This window comes from Aquarana catesbeiana, linkage group LG12 (assembly GCF_042186555.1).
Source record: "Aquarana catesbeiana isolate 2022-GZ linkage group LG12, ASM4218655v1, whole genome shotgun sequence".
NCBI lineage: Eukaryota > Metazoa > Chordata > Amphibia > Anura > Ranidae > Aquarana > Aquarana catesbeiana.
The window spans coordinates 215251080-215269553 of NC_133335.1; the positions used below are offsets into that span (position 1 = coordinate 215251080).

Consider the following 18474-nt stretch of genomic DNA (forward strand, 5'->3'; position numbering starts at 1 on the left):
GTCTTACACAGCTTTACATTCTACATAGAGCACACCTGACCCCAGTACGCATTGCAAGATATTCAGATGTTCTGCCCCCCGGGGACCTTTTTCCACATGCTGTGGGAAAAGGTCCAGCTTTATACATGACTATTGGTCGCATGTAGTTCAATTGCTCCATCAAGAAGATGGGCTCACCTCTGACAGTTGACACCTGTTAGGTCTTCTCCCTAACCCAGAAGATGATAAGTTTGTGACACTTTTTCTACAGGAAGTGCTTTTCACCGCTAGGAAGTTTATTGCAATTGGATGCAGGCTCTCCCTCCCATCCTTCATGCCTGGTGTTATGAAGTCAACTCTTTATTACAATATAAGAAACATATTTATGTACATAGAGGGTGCCCAACTAAGTAAAATAAAATTTGGAACCCCTGTTTGGCGGTCCTGGATACCTGCCAATAATCACGGGCTGATACCAAATGCTGTTTGTTTATTTTGCTAATTCTTCATGTAGGTGTAACTATGCCCTGTGATGTGGCCTTAGATGTTCTTTCATTGCCTATATTGTATAGTTTGTGTTTTCATAGGGTTACTTTTACAGAGCAGTCTTGGATTGATGTCTATGCATAATTCCATTGTGTCTTTGTCATATTGTAGCTATCTCACACAGTTGTAAAATGTTTATCTTTTCAATAAAACACATTTGAAAGTAAAATTGAAATGCTGCTTCTGGGTGGAATGGTCCATTAATATCTACTGTACTAACATAACATGCTGTCAATGTCACCTTACCAGCACTAGTGTTGAAATAGAAATGTTGTACTTGTGCCTCTTTGCGGTGTTCTCCTAGATTGCTGGTATTGGGCAGGCGCCTCCATTCATACCAAATAGCCGCACTTCCATTGTTGACCACCTCTATTGTTGATGAGGCTTTCTCCCCGGCGAGAGCTTCAAAGGTGATACGTGTAGAGATGCCAGTTTTGTCCTGGAGGTAAAAGGAAGAAAAAGAAGCTTCAATATTATGATAACAGTAATGGGGGCATTTTAGCACATGTTGCCACAACGCACAAGTATGAATGGACCCATAGTACTTTCCTTCAGCCTTTTGCTGGCCATACATGTAGTAATGAAATTGCAGGGTTTAAAGGAAAAAGTTTTCCAATGCAGTGGGGCTGTACTCTCACTGCACAAGGTAATTGCTCACTATTTTATAAGGGATTGGAGCATGGAGACATACTTGCCTAATCCTCAGATTTTCCCTGCACAAGACTGATGTGGCTCCTGCCACCCCCTCGTGGTCTAGCGGGCTTGTGCAGTGGACTGTTCCTGAAGTCACTAATCCCAAAAGCCTACTCTAGACATGAAGACATCGGCAACAGTCCACTGCTGGATCATGGGGGAGAGCACCATTTGCCAGTAGAGTGGAGGATCGGGTGAGTATACAGCTTTCTCCTCTCCCCTGGACAAAACGAGCAGTTGACTCGTGCAGTGCAGTGCAGGCACAGCCCCGCGGCAGGAGTTTTAGCACTCATTTCAATAAAGGTATCATATCTTCTAGAAATCCATTGCACTAAACAAACAATATTTTCATATAAAAAGGACAATCAGTCCTGGCAGAAAATAAAACCAAATTCAACCAAATCTTTAAAAATGTGAAAAAAAAACACGAAAAGTAAAAAATTTGCTCAGTCTTTAGTTTCTTGTTACATGAGTGGCCAACATTATTTATTAGTATCTGCATGTTTGACCACATGAAGGAAGAAGGTTAACTGTAAAGAAAAAAAAATTAGGGTGCTTTGACGTTTTCAGGAAGCTTTGTATAGCATCCTGCCAGCCCCTTCCACCAGCCATGATCTACCTTCATTGCACAGAGAACTGGGTCTAGAATAAGGTATGCAATAAAAACCGAAAGGTTTTATATAAACATTCCCTTAGCACGGGACGGTAAAAAAAGTCCTGCAAGCAGCATCTTTGGGGCCGTGCAGGAGCAGTGTATACACCGCTCCCGAAACACCCAGCAAAGCGATTTGGCAGTGTCGCAACACGGGCGCCATTAACCCCTTCTTCGGCCGCTAGCGGGGGTTAAATGCGCCCTGCTAGCAGCTGAAAAGCGCCGCTACAACAGCAGCAAAGCTGTTGTAGTGGGGGTGGAAGTAGATTTAGGTTTAGTTAACTCTTCCAATGTGGGTATACCCCCACTTTTTCCTTTGCTGGAGCTGGGCTTTAATTGATGCCTACTTTATCCAAAACTGAATAATACAGCTTGGCTTTAGCTAAACTTTAATATAAAGAGAAGTTTCCGGCACAGTAGTGCAAAATCTGAAAAGACACACACATATATATATATATATATATATATATATATATATATATATATATACACACTTGTTACCCTGTGGGACACGGGATCCTCAATCCAGGTTGCTGGTTGCCCACAGAAAAGCAATGACGGGCCGAAGACAACATCTGGCACTACATCAGGGTAATCTTGAAGTGGATCCCTAAAAGAACAGATGACATCTCAGAGAAAAATAAACATAGTAGTACACTAATATCTAATGTAATTATTTTACTACAAAAATAAGCAATGTAAAACCTGAACTCCAGGGGCGTTGCTAGGTGGCCCGAAGTCCGAGCCCACTGACCTACCTGGCGTGCACTGACCTACCTGACACGCATTGACCCACACTGACATACACTGACCTACCTGACACACACTGACCTACCTGACACACACTGACCAGACTTCAGGTGACGTGACCTCCTCCTGCAGCTCAGCCGTAGTGTGCGGCGCGCCCACCACAGTAGACAGAAGGCACTCCAGGCTGCCAGAGCCATAGCCATGACAAGAAATGACAGGAGAGCCACCCACCCTAGCGCCAAGTGGGGATCTTCTCAGTGATGCAGCGGCCGCATTGTAATTCCCGCCTTCTGTAGCCTGCAGCGCCTATGATGGACGTCACACGTCCCGGCATTGGACCAGTGGGACGTCCATCATAGGTGCTGCAGGCTCCAGAAGGCGGGACCTGTTATGTCACTCGGCCACGCTTGGGGTCAGATCGGTCCTTGCTCGGCGGCAGCGCTTGGGCTCTGAGCTAATAACAGAATTGTACATGCCCTAGGCCCGGGGCTTTTTGGGGACCCACTCGGGGCTCCAGCCCCCCTACCTCCCGAAGCCACTGCTGAACTCCTTACATACTTACAGGTTTTCTTTCTCTTCTGTAGGGGTTTCTTGATGTTGCTCATGTAATAACGGGAACTGTTCAGTAGAAACAGATGAAAAAGGCCGCCCACGTCCGACTACTTCCAATCCATCTATATCCTAAATGAAGAAAACATAGTATGGCTAGGAGCAGAGCATCTAAATTAATATCAATAAGACTTAAAGTGAACCATACAGGTACACTTAAAGCTGAACCCTGAACTTCCCTTCAGTCTTGTCTAGCTGTACAAGCTTCTCCCCTGTACTGAATATGCTTACTCTGCTTTCACTGCACGCTGTGAGCTTCTTACAGTGTGCATTAGAGGCTGCATTAAGTCAGATACAGCCTGCCTAATTTCCCGCCTGGAGTACATTCAGCATATGCTAATTTCTTTCTGTTGCACTTAAGTAATAATTACAGTTCTTGTCTCTCCCCAGCCTGGGACTGGGCAGTGAAAAGAGAAGCAGCAGACTGAAGAGGGTCTCTGTCACTCTGCTCTTGTAAGGTAGTGGCACAGAGCTGCCTGGTGTAGTTCCCCAAATTGGCCCCTAGATGTTACCATAGTTGGAGTTGTGAACCCTGTAGGGAAAAGTAGGCAGTGTAGATGCCTAAGTAGCCACTAGATGGTCCCCAGAGTAGTGAGTGGGGAGCCCTGCCCTTACCAGTGTGGGGCATAATGGCCAAAAAGTATTCTGGCAGGAGTCCACCTAGGGCAGTGGTCTCCAAACTGCTGTCCAGGGGCTGCATGCAGCCCTTTACTTGCTTTTATCTGGTCCTTAAGGCACTATTTTATCCACTGATATCAATAATGGGGCATGATCTCCCCACTGACACCAATGAACAGACACAATTCCTCCCAATGACAGCAACGAGGGGGCACAATTCCTCCCATTGCATTGAATCTTCCTTTTCCTCAAGCTGGGAATGTCTTCTGAAAATAAACAGGTTTTGGATGAACGTGCAATTGGAGTTTATTACCGTAGAGCCCGAGGAAGGGATGGAAGGGGCTACTGGGTGGTGTTGGTTAGGCAAAGACGGTGGCCGGTGGCCCCTTGGGGGTGCTTTTGTATTTGTGCTCAGGGGAGAATGCCATGACCATAGCACCTCACTGAGCCTAAGAGGACCAACCTATACAGGAATGGGTTAAAGAGTACAAGTGCTCCCCCACCACTTGGCTATACACATTGAGAACATGTAGCCCAGCTGGGTCGCGACACACCACTTGGCTACCGTTACACAACACTCTCATCTACTATCAGCCTATTCCTTGTAAGCATGTGAGCACTGCAGCACATCTGACTAGTTCCTTGTGCTGCTTTTACCTCTTTCATTCTGAGCTCTGCTGTACAGGGATTGCAAGAGGCTGATATCAAATAAAAAAAGAAATATAATTCAGCTGCTTACACTATAGTATTAAAAAAAATTTTTTTTTTATATATTCATGAATATAAAGCTGGATTACTTTGGGTCTTTTATAGCCGCCTGAAGTTAAAGGGGTTGTTAACCCTCATGTTTTTTCCCCTTAATGTATCCTATGCATTAAGGTAAAAAAACTTCTGTCATTGACCGGCCCCCCAGTTCCCCCGTTTTACTCACCCGAGTCCTGTATTTCCCATGCCGGAGACGCGCTCTTCCCCTCTGCCCGTTGTCTCGGCTCTTGATTGGATAGATTGATAGCAGCGCATCCATTGGCTCCCGCTGCTGTCAATCAAATCCAATGATGCGGGCGCCGGGGCCAAGTCTGGCATTCTGCATCTATGGACACAAATGCTGGATATCATAGCCTAGGCCCCACAGCCTAGGCTATTATATAGCTATCCCAGGAGGCAGTGTGTTAAAGTCGAACTTAAAGAGGAGCTCCAGGCTTTCCCCAAACAATTAAAAGTCAGCAGCTAAAATAATGTAGCTGCTAACTTTTAATACAAGGACACTTGCCTGTCCAGGAATCTAGCGATGTGAAGCCGATTCTTCAATCAGCTACGGGTGCAGGCGCAGGCAACTTAAGTAAGGGAAACCAGCAGTGAAGCTTTGCGGCTTCACAGACGGTTTCCTACTGCACATGGGCCAGTCATGCTGTGCTTTGTGAATGGTCCCATAGTCTTCTGGGACCTGTGATGTGTCCCAGAAGGCTGCAGGAGAAGGAGGGGGGGGCAAACTTCCAGCTCAGATCGCCATGATGCATGTGACCAGAAGTGGGAGCGGGAACCTGTCAAAAGTCACTTGCTCATCCCCCCCCCCCAAAAAAAAGTGCCAAATGTGGCAGAGGAGGATGGGTGGGGGAGATACAAACAAGCAGATTACTTAAAGAGGAGTTCCAGCCTGGGGGAAAAAAATGTAAAGTCAGCAGGTACAAATACTGTAAATGCTGACTTTTACTATATGGACACTTACCTGTCCAGGGAGCCTGTGATGTTGGCACCCCAGCCGATCTTCGGATCAGCTGTCGGGTGCTGCCGCCATACATCTCCACTAAGGGAAACCGGCCGTGAAGCCTTTCGGCTTCACGGCCGACTCCCAACTGCGCATGCTCGAAGCACGCTGCGCTTTCTAATTGGCCCAGCAGCGGAGGAAGGAGGAGGGGGCCAAACTTCCGAGGGACGGGGCAGCGGCCCTGTCTCTCGGAAGTGGGGACAGGGACCTGTCAAAAACAAGTGTGGCACCGGAGGGGGGGAGGAAACAAATAAGCGGAAGTTCCACTTTTGGGTGACACTCCACTTTAAGGCTGGCCCCTTTTGCAGGTATAGCTATGTAAAACATTATAAATAAGTGTCCACTGTTTTAAATCCAGCAATACACTGTCTCCCCCTGATCTGCACATGCTCACTTGCTCTCAACTTTTGGCATTGTGCCGAAAATCAGAGTCAACTAGAGACTGATCTGCTGGCAGCCTAAAGATTTACTGCTGCTCAGAAGCTCTGGGCTTCAGCAAAATGCAACCTCCAGTAAGAAGAAACAGGAACAATGCTGGAGGCAACTTACAGCACACACTCATTTTGGTTGCATCATTATTAATGTGGAATGTATGTTCCTTGCTAAAGGACAATATTTTTTATCAAGTTGCTATGGGTTAAGTCCTGCTTTAATAAGCAACAACTGTGCAGCGTTAGTGTGTATGCATGTGAAATTTCTAAGTGTGTGCACAAATGCTGCTAGGCAGTAAACTGGCAACCTACCAGAAGCTGACAACATTAATTGTCAGCAGAAATCCAGGCACATGCGTGCATATGCTCCATAGATCAAGAGTGACCACGTGTCCCGGATTGTCCAGGACAGTCCCGCATTTTGCGGGTCTGTGCTGGATAAATTCATTCCGGGACAATAAAGTGTCCCGGAATACAGTGGGGATCCGAGCTGTCACTGGAGATGAGGCTAAAGGACCACCCGCTGTGCGTCAGCCTGTGGTGGAACTATTATTTCCCTAAACAAGACATAAAACTGACACCGAGCAGCCACACAACCCCGCCCAGGACACCCCTTTCGCTCACACCCCCACTCTGGCCATAGCAGAGTCGCCGTCCCGCTGTATGACACCTCTCAGCCCGCCGCTCTCTATGGCGATCTATGGCTCGCCAGGCTCCGGTGCCCTTCACCCCGGTGTGTGTGTGTCAGTGCAGCACAGACGAGCCCTCTGTTTCCACAGGGCTTCCTGAAATGGGCAGAGACTCCAGGGGAGTGGCCCCTGATTTGCTACTGGAAACAGAAAGGTGTGGCTAGACAGACAGACATCACTCCAGATGGCAACATTATTTTCAATTTCAAAACCTCCATTTCAGGGACAATAGTGACACTGGGACTTGACTGGGATGTGACCCCCCCAAAAGTGAAGAACTACAGGTCCCAGCATGAACACCTCGGAGCTCAAGATGTGACCCCCCCCCCAACTAGTGAAGAACTACAGGTTGCAGCATGAACTCATGAAATCTATGGGGTCACACCCTTAGATCTCAGAAGTTCATGCTGGGACTTGTAGGCCTTCAGTCTTGGGGGGGGGGGGGATTCACATCCTTAGATCTCAGGGGTTTATGCTGGTGACTTATAGTGCTTCAATTTTTTTGAGGCGTGGAGTCACGCCCTTAGATATGAGGGGTTCATGCTGGGACTTGTAGTCCTCCACTTTCGGCGGATGTGACCCCCCCAAAAGCAAAGGACTATAGGTCCCAGCATGAACCCCTCAGAGCTGAAAATGTGACATCCCCACCACCCACCGCCCCAAAAATTTGCAAAGAAAAAGGTATCAAAAAATCATCCCTTTTTTTTGGGGGGGGGGGGTCCCTGAATCGCAATTTGGAAATGTGGTCACCCTACACAGATCTTCACCAGGTCCTAAATACGCGTGGCACATATCACACACAAGCGTTTTAAAGATGGCAGCACAGAAAATGGGTACAGGGGGCAGTTTATTAGGCGGTATAGTTAGTTCTGCTTTAAGTTGATATACAGTACATGTAGCACATATATCTGCGTTTCTGCATCTGTGTTTTTCTTTCCACGTACAACCCACTGAGCCTGATATAATCCTGTAAATGGTTGGCTCTTGATGTAAATTACTCTTTGAAGTCTTTAGATGTACTTAAAAAAAAAAAAAAGTAATATAATGTTGTATAAATGAATGCCAAAAAAAAGCTATTTACTTTGCCCTTTACCGTTTCTCGGAATTGCGCCATCACTCAGAAAACAATCCTCCACCTACTAATATATACTTTTGGGCTTCATTTCAGTTAATCTCCTCTAAGAAAACCAGGACTAAATGATCTACAATTTTCAGACACTCTTTGAAGGCTTCTAAACACGCGGTTCCGTCAATGCAGCATAATGGAGCAGCACTGCGGCTAATGGAGCGCCAGCTAAAATTCTCCGGTTAGGCTTTGTTTCTCGTGATTCATACATTACAATGCGCCTCTTACAAGGCTGAGATGCAGAATGTAACAAATAATGTGTTCTAGATGAAAATAGGTAGCAATCTCACCTTTCAACTCTTCAAGCTTGTCAGCTAAAAGGTTCTTGTGTAGCTGGAGTGGGTGTCACTCGGGAATTACGCTCGCTTAGAAAACGAACACACTTTAAAAATGTAGGGAGAATAATGTGTTCCAAATCCTCCCATTTAAAATTGAAATTCTTGGTAAAATGTTTCGAATTATGATTCACAATAATGTGAAAGATTGGTTCAAATGAAAGAGTGTGTTAAAGCCGAACTCCGTGGAAATCTCAGCACTACCCTTGCAGCGAGCTTACCCCGCACTGCAAGGTTTAAAAGGCTCCTTTATGTCTAGGGCATCGTTTCCCAATCTTTTTTCTTTTTTCAGCTGGGTGCCCTTTAAAAATATGCAGAATCTCCAGGCACCCCAGTCTGAAATATACAGTGCCTTGAAAAAGTATTCATACCCCTTGAAATTTTCCACATTTTGTCATGTTACAACCAAAAACGTAAATGTATTTTATTGGGATTTTATGTGATAGACCAACACAAAGTGGCACATAATTGTGAAGTGGAAGGAAAATTATAAATGGTTTTCAAATTTTTTTACAAATAATATCTGAAAAGTGTGGTGTGCATTTTATGTTCAGCCCCCTTTACTCTGATACCTCTAACTAATGGCCCGTACACACGATCCGAATATCGTACCAAAACGGTTGTCCGAGGAAGGATCGTACGATATTCAGATTGTGTGTACACTACTTTCGACAGCCGATCACGACTGTTCATCCGATTATTATTCGATCGGACATACCCGAAAATTTTCCTTGTATGATTCCAGATCGTACGATTTTCGTTTAGTCAGTATAGTTGTCATCCGAAAATACAATACAAATACATTACAACACATGACATCACTTCTGATTTTTTTGTCTACCGTACGAGAATTTTCGTGACTTTATTTAGCTATTCAATTTCTACTTGCGACTGTTAAGCGAGAACGGTCGTACAATATTCGGATCGTGTGTACGGGCCATAAGATCTAGTGCCAAGAACCAATTGCCTTCACAAGTCACCTCATTTGTGAATAGAGTACACCTGTGTGTAATTTATTCTCAGTATAAATACAGCTGTTCTGTGAAGCCCTCAGAGGTTTGTTAGAGAACCTTAGTGAACAAACAGCATCATGAAGGCCAAGGAACACACCAGACAGGTCAGGGATAAAGTTGTGGAGAAGTGTAAAGCAGGGTTAAGTTTTAAAAAAATATCCCAAGCTTTGAACATCTCACAGAGCTCTGTTCAATCCATCATCTGAAAATGGAAAGAGTAAAGGGAGCCTCAGGCTGGGTGCACAGAAATCCGTCTCATTTTATTTATTGCCCTTTTATTATCTCTTCTTTTATCACGCTATTAGATGCAAAAACATAAAGAAAAATCTGTTACTGATACAGGCTGGCACTGACTGGATGGGGGAGGTTGCTGGGAGGGGGGAGCGGAAAAGGGAAGCTGAAAAACTAGGCTTAAACGTGCACACTTTAACTGCTACGTCCACAACACCAGCGCGTCCCGGTCCCATCGGGTGCTTACTGGACAAATATAATATGGTATATCACACATCCCTGCTGTTTAACCTTCCTACATCGTCCCGCTACAATGGGGCTAAAAGCTACATTAACATACTAAAATATAAGCACAAACAACAATGCCTAAAATATCATTGAAGTTCCTTACATGGAACGTGAGGGGATTACGTGATAGAATTAAACGGGCGGCAGCCCTTACATTTATTAAAAAACAAAGAGCGGATGTGGTGACCCTGGTGGAGACCCACATTGAGGGTAGACTTCAGATGACACTGCGTCGCCCGTGGGTGGGTTGGGCATTCCACTCAACCCATACATCACACTCGAGAGGTGTCTCGGTACTTATCGCAAAAACAGTGCACTTTGAATTATGTGAGCTACACACTGACCCACAAGGTAGATTTATATTTATATCCGCTAAATTACACGGGGAACCCTTTTTGATCTTAGCTGTCTATGTCCCTCCCCCATTTTCCACTTCCATACTACTAGAGGGAATCTCCTTTATAGCAAAATACCCAACAGCTCAGACAATATGGATGGGAGATTTCAATAGTACACTCAATGAGGAGCTGGACAGACTGAGACCAACTTCACCTGATACAAACCCCCCCAGAGATACTAAACTTGCCAGGCTTTTCTCACCTTTTCACTTGATGGACACCTGGAGGCATAAACACCCGCACACGCGTAAATACTCCTGCTTCTCAGCAACACACAATACCATGTCAAGAATTGACTTTATTTTTATATCCCAAAATCTGTTAGCACGTCTCCTTGAGACAGAGTTTGGTCCTAGACTGCTCTCGGATCACGCTCCATATTGGATCACCCTCACCTTCCATATAGATAAACCACCAATTTCATGGCGCCTTAATCCGTTCTGGCTGACATTGTTGCCAGAGGATGACGACTTGTCGGCCGAATGGGAGACCTTCTTTCTGGAAAACACAAACACTGCCTCTTTTCCGATAGTATGGGAAACTTTTAAAATACACGCCAGGGCTACCCTAATAACTCGCATCAACAAGATCAAAGCAAACTCATCAGATATATATGAGAGGGCGGAGACTGAATTCTCACGCATAGAACACATATATCAAAATGACCCATCCCAAGCTAATGCCTCCCACTTAAAATTACAATCCAGGATCATGAACCAACTCCAATACGAAAAAGCAAGACAGAAATTATTTTTTGCCAAACAGAAATATTTTGAGCAGGGTGAGAGAGCTGGAAAACTTCTGGCGTTTCTAGCTCGGAATGAGGACAAACCCCCAGTGGTAATTGCACTGCATAGCCCAGAGGGGCAAAAAATCACAGATCCTCCTGTTGTGTCATCCAAATTTAGGGAGTTCTTTGAGGACTTATACAATTCTAGGACCCAGGAGGGACCAGATGATATGATCTCCTTTCTGGAAGGAGTAACATTCCCGCAACTTACGCCTGAACAAAGGGAACTTCTAGAGGCCCCTCTCACTAAAGAAGAAATAGACGCCGCAATTGCAAGTTTCGCCAAATCTAAATCCCCTGGCTCAGATGGGTTACCCATAGAATTTTACTCACATTACAATGAAATAATCACCCCCAAACTGCTTACCCTTTATAATGTCATGTTTCAACAATTCACCCTCCCACCCTCTATGGGTGAGGCCACAATTGTCTTGATACCTAAACCGGGCAAGGACTTGGGTCACCCGGAATCCTACCGCCCTATCTCATTACTACAGGCTGATATTAAGATTCTGGCCAAAATTCTAGCCATGAGACTCAATCAAGCGATACTCAACCTTATACATGCTGACCAGGCTGGTTTTATGCCGGGACGTAACACTTCCTTTAACCTACGGAAATTATTTATAAACCTGCAGGCCACACATGAGAATGTGGGCACAAGGGTGATAGTCACCCTTGATACTGCCAAGGCTTTCGACTCGGTTGAGTGGGGATACCTCTGGTGCTGTCTTGAACGATATGGTTTTGGTCCAAACTTTATTCAATGGGTACAATTACTGTACCAGAACCCCACAGCCAGGGTGGTGGCAAATGGATGGCCGTCTCAGAAGTTCGACCTCCACAGAGGCACGAGACAGGGCTGCCCATTGTCCCCACTGCTGTACGCTCTGGCTGCGGAACCACTGGCTGTTTCTATCCGGACAGACCCAGAGATCATAGGATTAAAAACCGGAACCCTCACAGAAAAAATCAGCATGTACGCTGATGACACACTACTATATCTGGCGGACCCAGGTCCTTCCCTCCACCGGGCTCTCCAGACAATTGAACGTTTCGGGAAATTCTCGGGCCTCAAAATAAATTGGGGGAAATCCCAGGTTTTACCAATAGACACTTTCCCACCCACGGAATTCCAAGCCACCCTACCATTACAAAGAGTAGACACAATTAAATACTTAGGAATAAATACCTCCAAAAATCCAGCAGACTACATAACACTAAACATTAAACCATTATATTCCCTTATTAAAACTAAAACACAATCGTGGACTAGACTACCCCTAGGAGTGTGGGGTCGCATTAACCTTATAAAAATGATATTACTCCCTAAAATATTATATATACTCTGGCACACCCCAACATACATACCTCTAAAACACTTTAAAATAATGGAGTCCCTTCTCAAGCCCTTTGTGTGGGGAAAAAATAGACACAAGATTGCATGGCAAACCCTCAAAAACCCAACAGACATGGGGGGTACAGCACTTCCGGACCTTAATCACTACTATATTGCGTCCCAACTCTCCCAACTTTACCATATAGATAAGGTGGACAGTGAAAGATTCCGGATGCTAATCTGCCCACAATGGGCCCAAGAAACCTCAGATTCCATATATGCTATCACTGTGGGCACTAAGACCAACGAAGGTAACACACACAAAACATCCCTGTTGTATCAATATAGACGCATCTGGGAACTCGCAAACAACAAACTCAATATACCCAGACACAACGACTTCACTCCCTTATGGTGCAACAGAGACCTACCAGAGCTCCATAATATTCATGACCCGAGACCTTGGTTGGAGAGGGGTATACTCTACTTACACCATGTCTGGTCAAACGGAACCCTTAAAAACTTTGACACCCTTAAAGAGGAATTCCATCTAGCCAACAACATGGTATTCAGATTCCTCCAATTGAGACATGCAATACAGGCACAATTTCCGCAACCCCCACCACAGTCAGCCCCCAATCCTCTAATAGCAATCATAAAAGACACAGACCCAAAAAAATTAATATCCTGTTTCTACAACATGCTCACTACCCCAATAGCCACAAAAATAATATACGGCCTCAAATCCCGCTGGGAAAGGGATCTGGGTAACCTAGAAAATGAGGAATGGGAAGAAGCACTGGACACATGTAAAGAGGTATCTCCCAAACTGTCAGACAGGTTGACACAATTAAATATAATACACCGTACATACCTAACCCCGCATAGGATAGCCAGATACAAACACAACTGTCCAGCAGTGTGTCCAATGTGTAAGTCCACAGAGAGTTCGTTCTACCATCTCCTCTGGTCATGCCCTCAGATACAGGGCCTATGGAAGCAGATAGTAACCTTTCTTCATGACAACATGGGTTCACCTGTGACACTGGACCCCAAACAATGCCTGTTGGGTGTGTTCCCAAGCCCAATGGAAAAATACACCAAGGTATTTCTGCAGGAGACCCTGTTCTCATGCAGAAAGATAATAGCTAGGAAATGGATGCGTCCCTTACCACCCGAGATTAAAGAATGGAAAGCAGAGGTAAATGGGACACTCCCATATAAACGGGTGATATACATAAATAGAGGATGCCCAGACAAACACAATAGAATATGGGATCGATGGCTACAGGATTCGGAAACTTGCTCATGACCAATATAAATTTCTATGTACTGGAGAAATACCTCTCCTCAATGAAAATACTATAATTATACCCTATATTAAACGATAATATCAATAGAGAACATCAGAAGAAATGTACTACAGACCATTCATGTATGTAACCATCTTTATATCACGTACAATTACATTGCAATGTATACATGTATAAATACGTGCAAATGTTATGACTTGTATGTATTCTGATTCACAATAAAAAACTTTGTTGGGAAAAAAAAAAAAGAAAATGGAAAGAGTATGGCACAACTGCAAACCTACCAAGACACGGCCGTCCACCTAAACTGACAGGCCCGGCAAGGACAGCATTAATCAGAGAAGCAGCCAAGAGGCCCATGGTAACTCTGGAGGAGCTGCAGAGATCCACAGCTCAGGTGGGAGAATCTGTCCACAGGACAACTATTAGCTGTACACTCCACAAATTTGGCCTTTATGGTAGAGCGGCAAGAAGAAAGTCATTGTTGAAAGAAAGTCATAAGAAGTCCAATTTTCAGTTTGCGAGAAGCCATGTGGAGGACACAGCAAACATGTGGAAGAAGGTGCTCTAGTCAGATGAGACCAAAATTGAACTTTTTGGCCTAAAAGCAAAATGCTATGTGTGATGGAAAACTAACACTGCACATCACCATGAACACACCATTCCCACTGTGAAACATGGTGGTGGCAGCATCGTGTTGTGGGCATGCTTTTTTTAAGTGGGGACAGGGAAGCTGGTCAGAGTTGATGGGAAGATTGATGGAGCCAAATACAGGGCAATCTTAGAAGAAAAACTGGTAGAGTCTGCAAAAGACTTGAGACTGGGGCGGAGGTTCAACTTTCAGCAGGACAACAACCCTAAACATACAGCCAGAGCTACAATGGAATGTTTTAGATCAAAGCATATTCATGTGTTAGAATGGCCCAGTCAAAGTCCAGATCTAAGCCTTGGTTCACACTGACTGCGGGAATGAAATCGTGCAAGTTCATTCCTGCATGTCAGTCCCCATTTCGGGGGTGATTTCAGAGACATCTGTGCGGGTTTCTGCACAGATGTCAATGGGGATCGCACCCTGAAATCGCCAAAAGTAGTACAGAAACTACTTTTGGGAATTGGTGTGGTGCCGCAAATGTGCCGTCGCACCGATTCAGACGGTGCCATTGCCGCCGATTTGCCATGCAATTTGACTTGCCAAATCGCATTAATGTGAACCAGGGCTCAATCCAATTAAGAATCTGTGGTAAGACTTGAAAATTGCTGTTCACAGACGCTCTCCATCCAATCTGACAGAGCTTGAGCTATTTTGCAAAGAAGAATGGGCAAAAATGTCCCTCTCTAGATGTGCAAAGCTGGTAGAGACATCCCCAAAAAGACTTGAAGCTGTAATTGCAGTGAAAGGTGATTCTACAAAGTATTGACTCCGGGGGGCGCCATACAAATGTACACCACACTTTTCACATATTTATTTGTAAAAAGTTTTAAAAAACCATTTATCACTTCACAATTATGTGCCACTTTGTGTTGGTCTATCACATAAAATCCCAATAAAATACATTTACGTTTTTGGTTGTAACATGACAAAATGTGCAAAATTTCAAGGGGTATGAATACTTTTTCATGGCACTGTATATTGCACTATTTTCCCCATTCACATATTCTCGATCTGCAGAGAAAAAAACCTGGGAGCATTCCAATTTGCCACATTCGCAGAGAATTGATTTACACACAGATTTGATGAATAAACAGCTATGTGATTTTATTTATTAATACACCATTTTCCTTTTAGTGCAGCAAAGAAACAAGTTGCACTGGGTAAGAGTCACCACATGTTACAATCTGACCAATCTTTGTACAATTGAATTTCCCAAAACTAGGCAATATATGACCTAACCAAACTACCCAATCAATGTGTATCCAATCAGGCAGCCCCTTGCACTACATAATTGTTGGTAGATCTAAAAGAAACTGTACAGACTGTAACCGGTGTGCTGAGCCCAACTGCTCCAGTTTGACTTCAGTTTAGCTCCAACATCCCCACTTCCTCTCCTCCAACATTTCAGTCTCTCTTCTTACCGGCTTTGTGAAGTTGAGTTCCTCCATGATGGCTTTCAGCTCATGCCGGCGATGCTGCAAATACAAACTCTTATCCCAAGTGTTATAATATGGAGGACGCCCTGCGAGACCTGAGGAGAAAATAGTGAGATGTTAAAAAATACAGGAGTCCAAAGAAGTAAAGCCCGAATTATATAGTACAACATCAAACATAGAATAGCATGACGCTTTTGGTAATTAAAAAAGAGGAGCTCCAGGCTCCTTCAGAAAAAATTAAAAGTCAGCAGCTGCAGTGCCTTGAAAAAGTATTCATACCCCTTGAAATTTTCCACATTTTGTGATTTTACAACCAAAAACGTAAATGTATTTTATTGGGATTTTATGTGATAGACCAACACAAAGTGGCACATGAATGTGAAGTGGAAGCAAAATGATAAATGTTTTTTAAAACTTTTTACAAATAAACATGTGAAAAGTAAAGCGTTCATTTGTATAGCGCCCCCCGGAGTCAATACTTTGTAGAACCCCCTTTCACTGCAATTACAGCTGCAAGTCTTTTTGGGGATGTTTCTACCAGCTTTGCACATCTAGAGTGATATTTTTGCCCATTCTTCTTTGTAAAATCGCTGAAGCTCTGTCAGATTGGATGGAGAGCGTCTGTGAACAGCAATTTTCAGGTTTTACCACAGATTCTCAACTGGATTTAGGTCTGGACTTTGACTGGACCATTCTAACACCTGAATATACTTTGATCTAAACCATTCCATTGTAGCTCTGGCTGTATGTTGAGGGTTGTTGTCCTGCCTCCCCAGTCCCAGTCTCAAGTCTTTTGCAGACTCTAACTGGTTTTCTTCTAAATATTTTAAACGAAACAGAAATAATTACCACCGCTCCGGACAAACCAAACTGAAATTCCTCGTCCTCCAGAAGAGGGTAGAGAGCCCCAGGTGCTGGCAATTGCTAGTGTAGATGTTGATGAATGAGAAGATCTGGACAGTCGCACACCGGGATAAACAGATTCAATTCTTCTTTTTATTTGTAAAACAGGATCATAGGGTACATGAGACACCACTGGCCACTGTCCAGATCTTCTTATTCATCAACATCTGGTTTTCTTCTATGATTGCCCTGTATTTGGCTCCATCCATCTTCCCATACACTCTGACCAGCTTCCCTGTCCCTGCTGAAGAAATACATCCCCACAACATGATGCTGCCACCACCATGTTTCACGATGGGGATGGTGTGTTCAGGGTGATATGCAGTATTCATTTTACCTCCAAGCATAGCGTTTTGCTTTTAGGCCAAAAGGTTCAATTTTGGTCTCATCTGACCAGAGCACCTTCTTCCACATGTTTGCTGTGTCCCCCACATGGCTTCTCTCAAACTGCAAACAAAACTTCTTATGACTTTCTTTCAACAATGGCTTTCTTCTTGCCACTCTTCCATAAAGGTCAGATTTGTGGAGAGCACGACTAATAGTTGTCCTGTGGACAGATTCTCCCACCTGAGCTGTAGATCTCTGTAGCTCCTCCAGAGTTACCATGGACCTCTTGGCTGCTCCTCTGGTGAATGGTCTCCTTGCCCAGCCTGTCAGTTTAGGTGGATGGCCATGTCTTGGTAGGTTTGCAGTTGTGCCATACTCTTTCCATTTTCGGATGATTGATTGAACAGTGCTCCGTGAGATGTTCAAAGCTTGGGATATTTTTTATATAAGCTAACTCTGCTTTAAACTTCTCCACAACTTTATCCCTGACCTGTCTGGTGTGTTCCTTGGCCTTCATGATGTTGTTTGTTCATTAAGGTTCTCTAAAAAACCTCAGAGGGCTTCACAGAACAGCTGTATTTATACTGAGATTAAATTACACACAGGTGGACTCTATTTACTAATTAGATGACTTGTGAAGGCAATTGGTTCCACTAGATCTTAGTTAGGGGTATCAGAGTAAAGGGGGCTGAATACCAATGCACGCCACACATTTCATGTATTTATTTGTAAAAAAATTTGAAAACCATTTATCATTTTCCTTCCAATTCACACTTTGTGTTGGCCTATCACATAAAATCCCAACAAAATACATTTACCTTTTTGGTTGTAACATGACAAAATGTGGACAATTTCAAGGGGTGTGAATACTTTTTCAAGGCACTGTACAAATACTGTAGAAGCTAACATTTAATATTAGGACTTACCTGTCCAGGAATCCAGCGGTGTTTTCACCCAAGCTGATTTTTCAATCGGCTCTTGGGTGCTGCCACCGCCATTTCTTGTAAGGGGAACCGGAAGTGAAGCCTTGTGGCTTCACAGCAGGCTCCCTGAAGCGCGCTGTGCTTTGTGAATGGCTCGGCAGTGGGGGAAGGAGGGGGGCCAAACTTCCAGGTGACTTTGCTGCGGCGAAGTCACCCTGAAGTGGGAGCGGGTACCCACTTCCCCCCTTCCCCCGAAAGGTGCCAAATGTGTCAGCGGAAGGGGGGAGGAAGCAAACAAGCAGGTCTTCCCCATTTGGGTGGAGCTCTGTTTTAAAGATGAAGTATAGGAGTACGATAGAACAAACACACATACTCACCTCCATGCTGCACATGTCCCTCGCCAGGTCTAAGTCCGAGAAATGAGCAATCACATCACTGCTGATCACTCAGTTCTCGGTCCACTCAGAGCTGACAGTCACCACTCCCTGCTCTGCCCCTCTGGCTCCCAGCCGCACACTGAGAGGCTGAGCCAACTGACAAGAAGGCATCTTGGAACCTTCCAAGGCCTGGAGCAGCTTTGTGACGTCAGCTGACAGCAGCCTTTAGTTCTGAGTAACAGGAGAGCAAAAGTAAGTACATAGAAGAGAAGTATGGCCAAAAAAAAGCTT

General features: G+C 44.5%; 1 protein-coding gene across 4 annotated transcripts in view; it reads right to left on the bottom strand.

The window, feature by feature from the left end:
- Positions 1-18474, bottom strand: part of MYCBPAP (MYCBP associated protein) — a 114505-nt gene that overhangs the window by 59395 nt on the left and 36636 nt on the right. For all 4 annotated transcript variants that reach the window (XM_073606667.1, XM_073606666.1, XM_073606668.1 and 1 more), the window contains 4 exons: positions 15639-15748; positions 3183-3301; positions 2372-2480; positions 772-964 (listed from right to left, as the gene is read on the bottom strand). In XM_073606667.1, coding sequence (XP_073462768.1) covers positions 772-964; positions 2372-2480; positions 3183-3301; positions 15639-15748 — 531 coding nt within the window. The remainder of the gene's footprint in view (positions 1-771; positions 965-2371; positions 2481-3182; positions 3302-15638; positions 15749-18474) is intronic.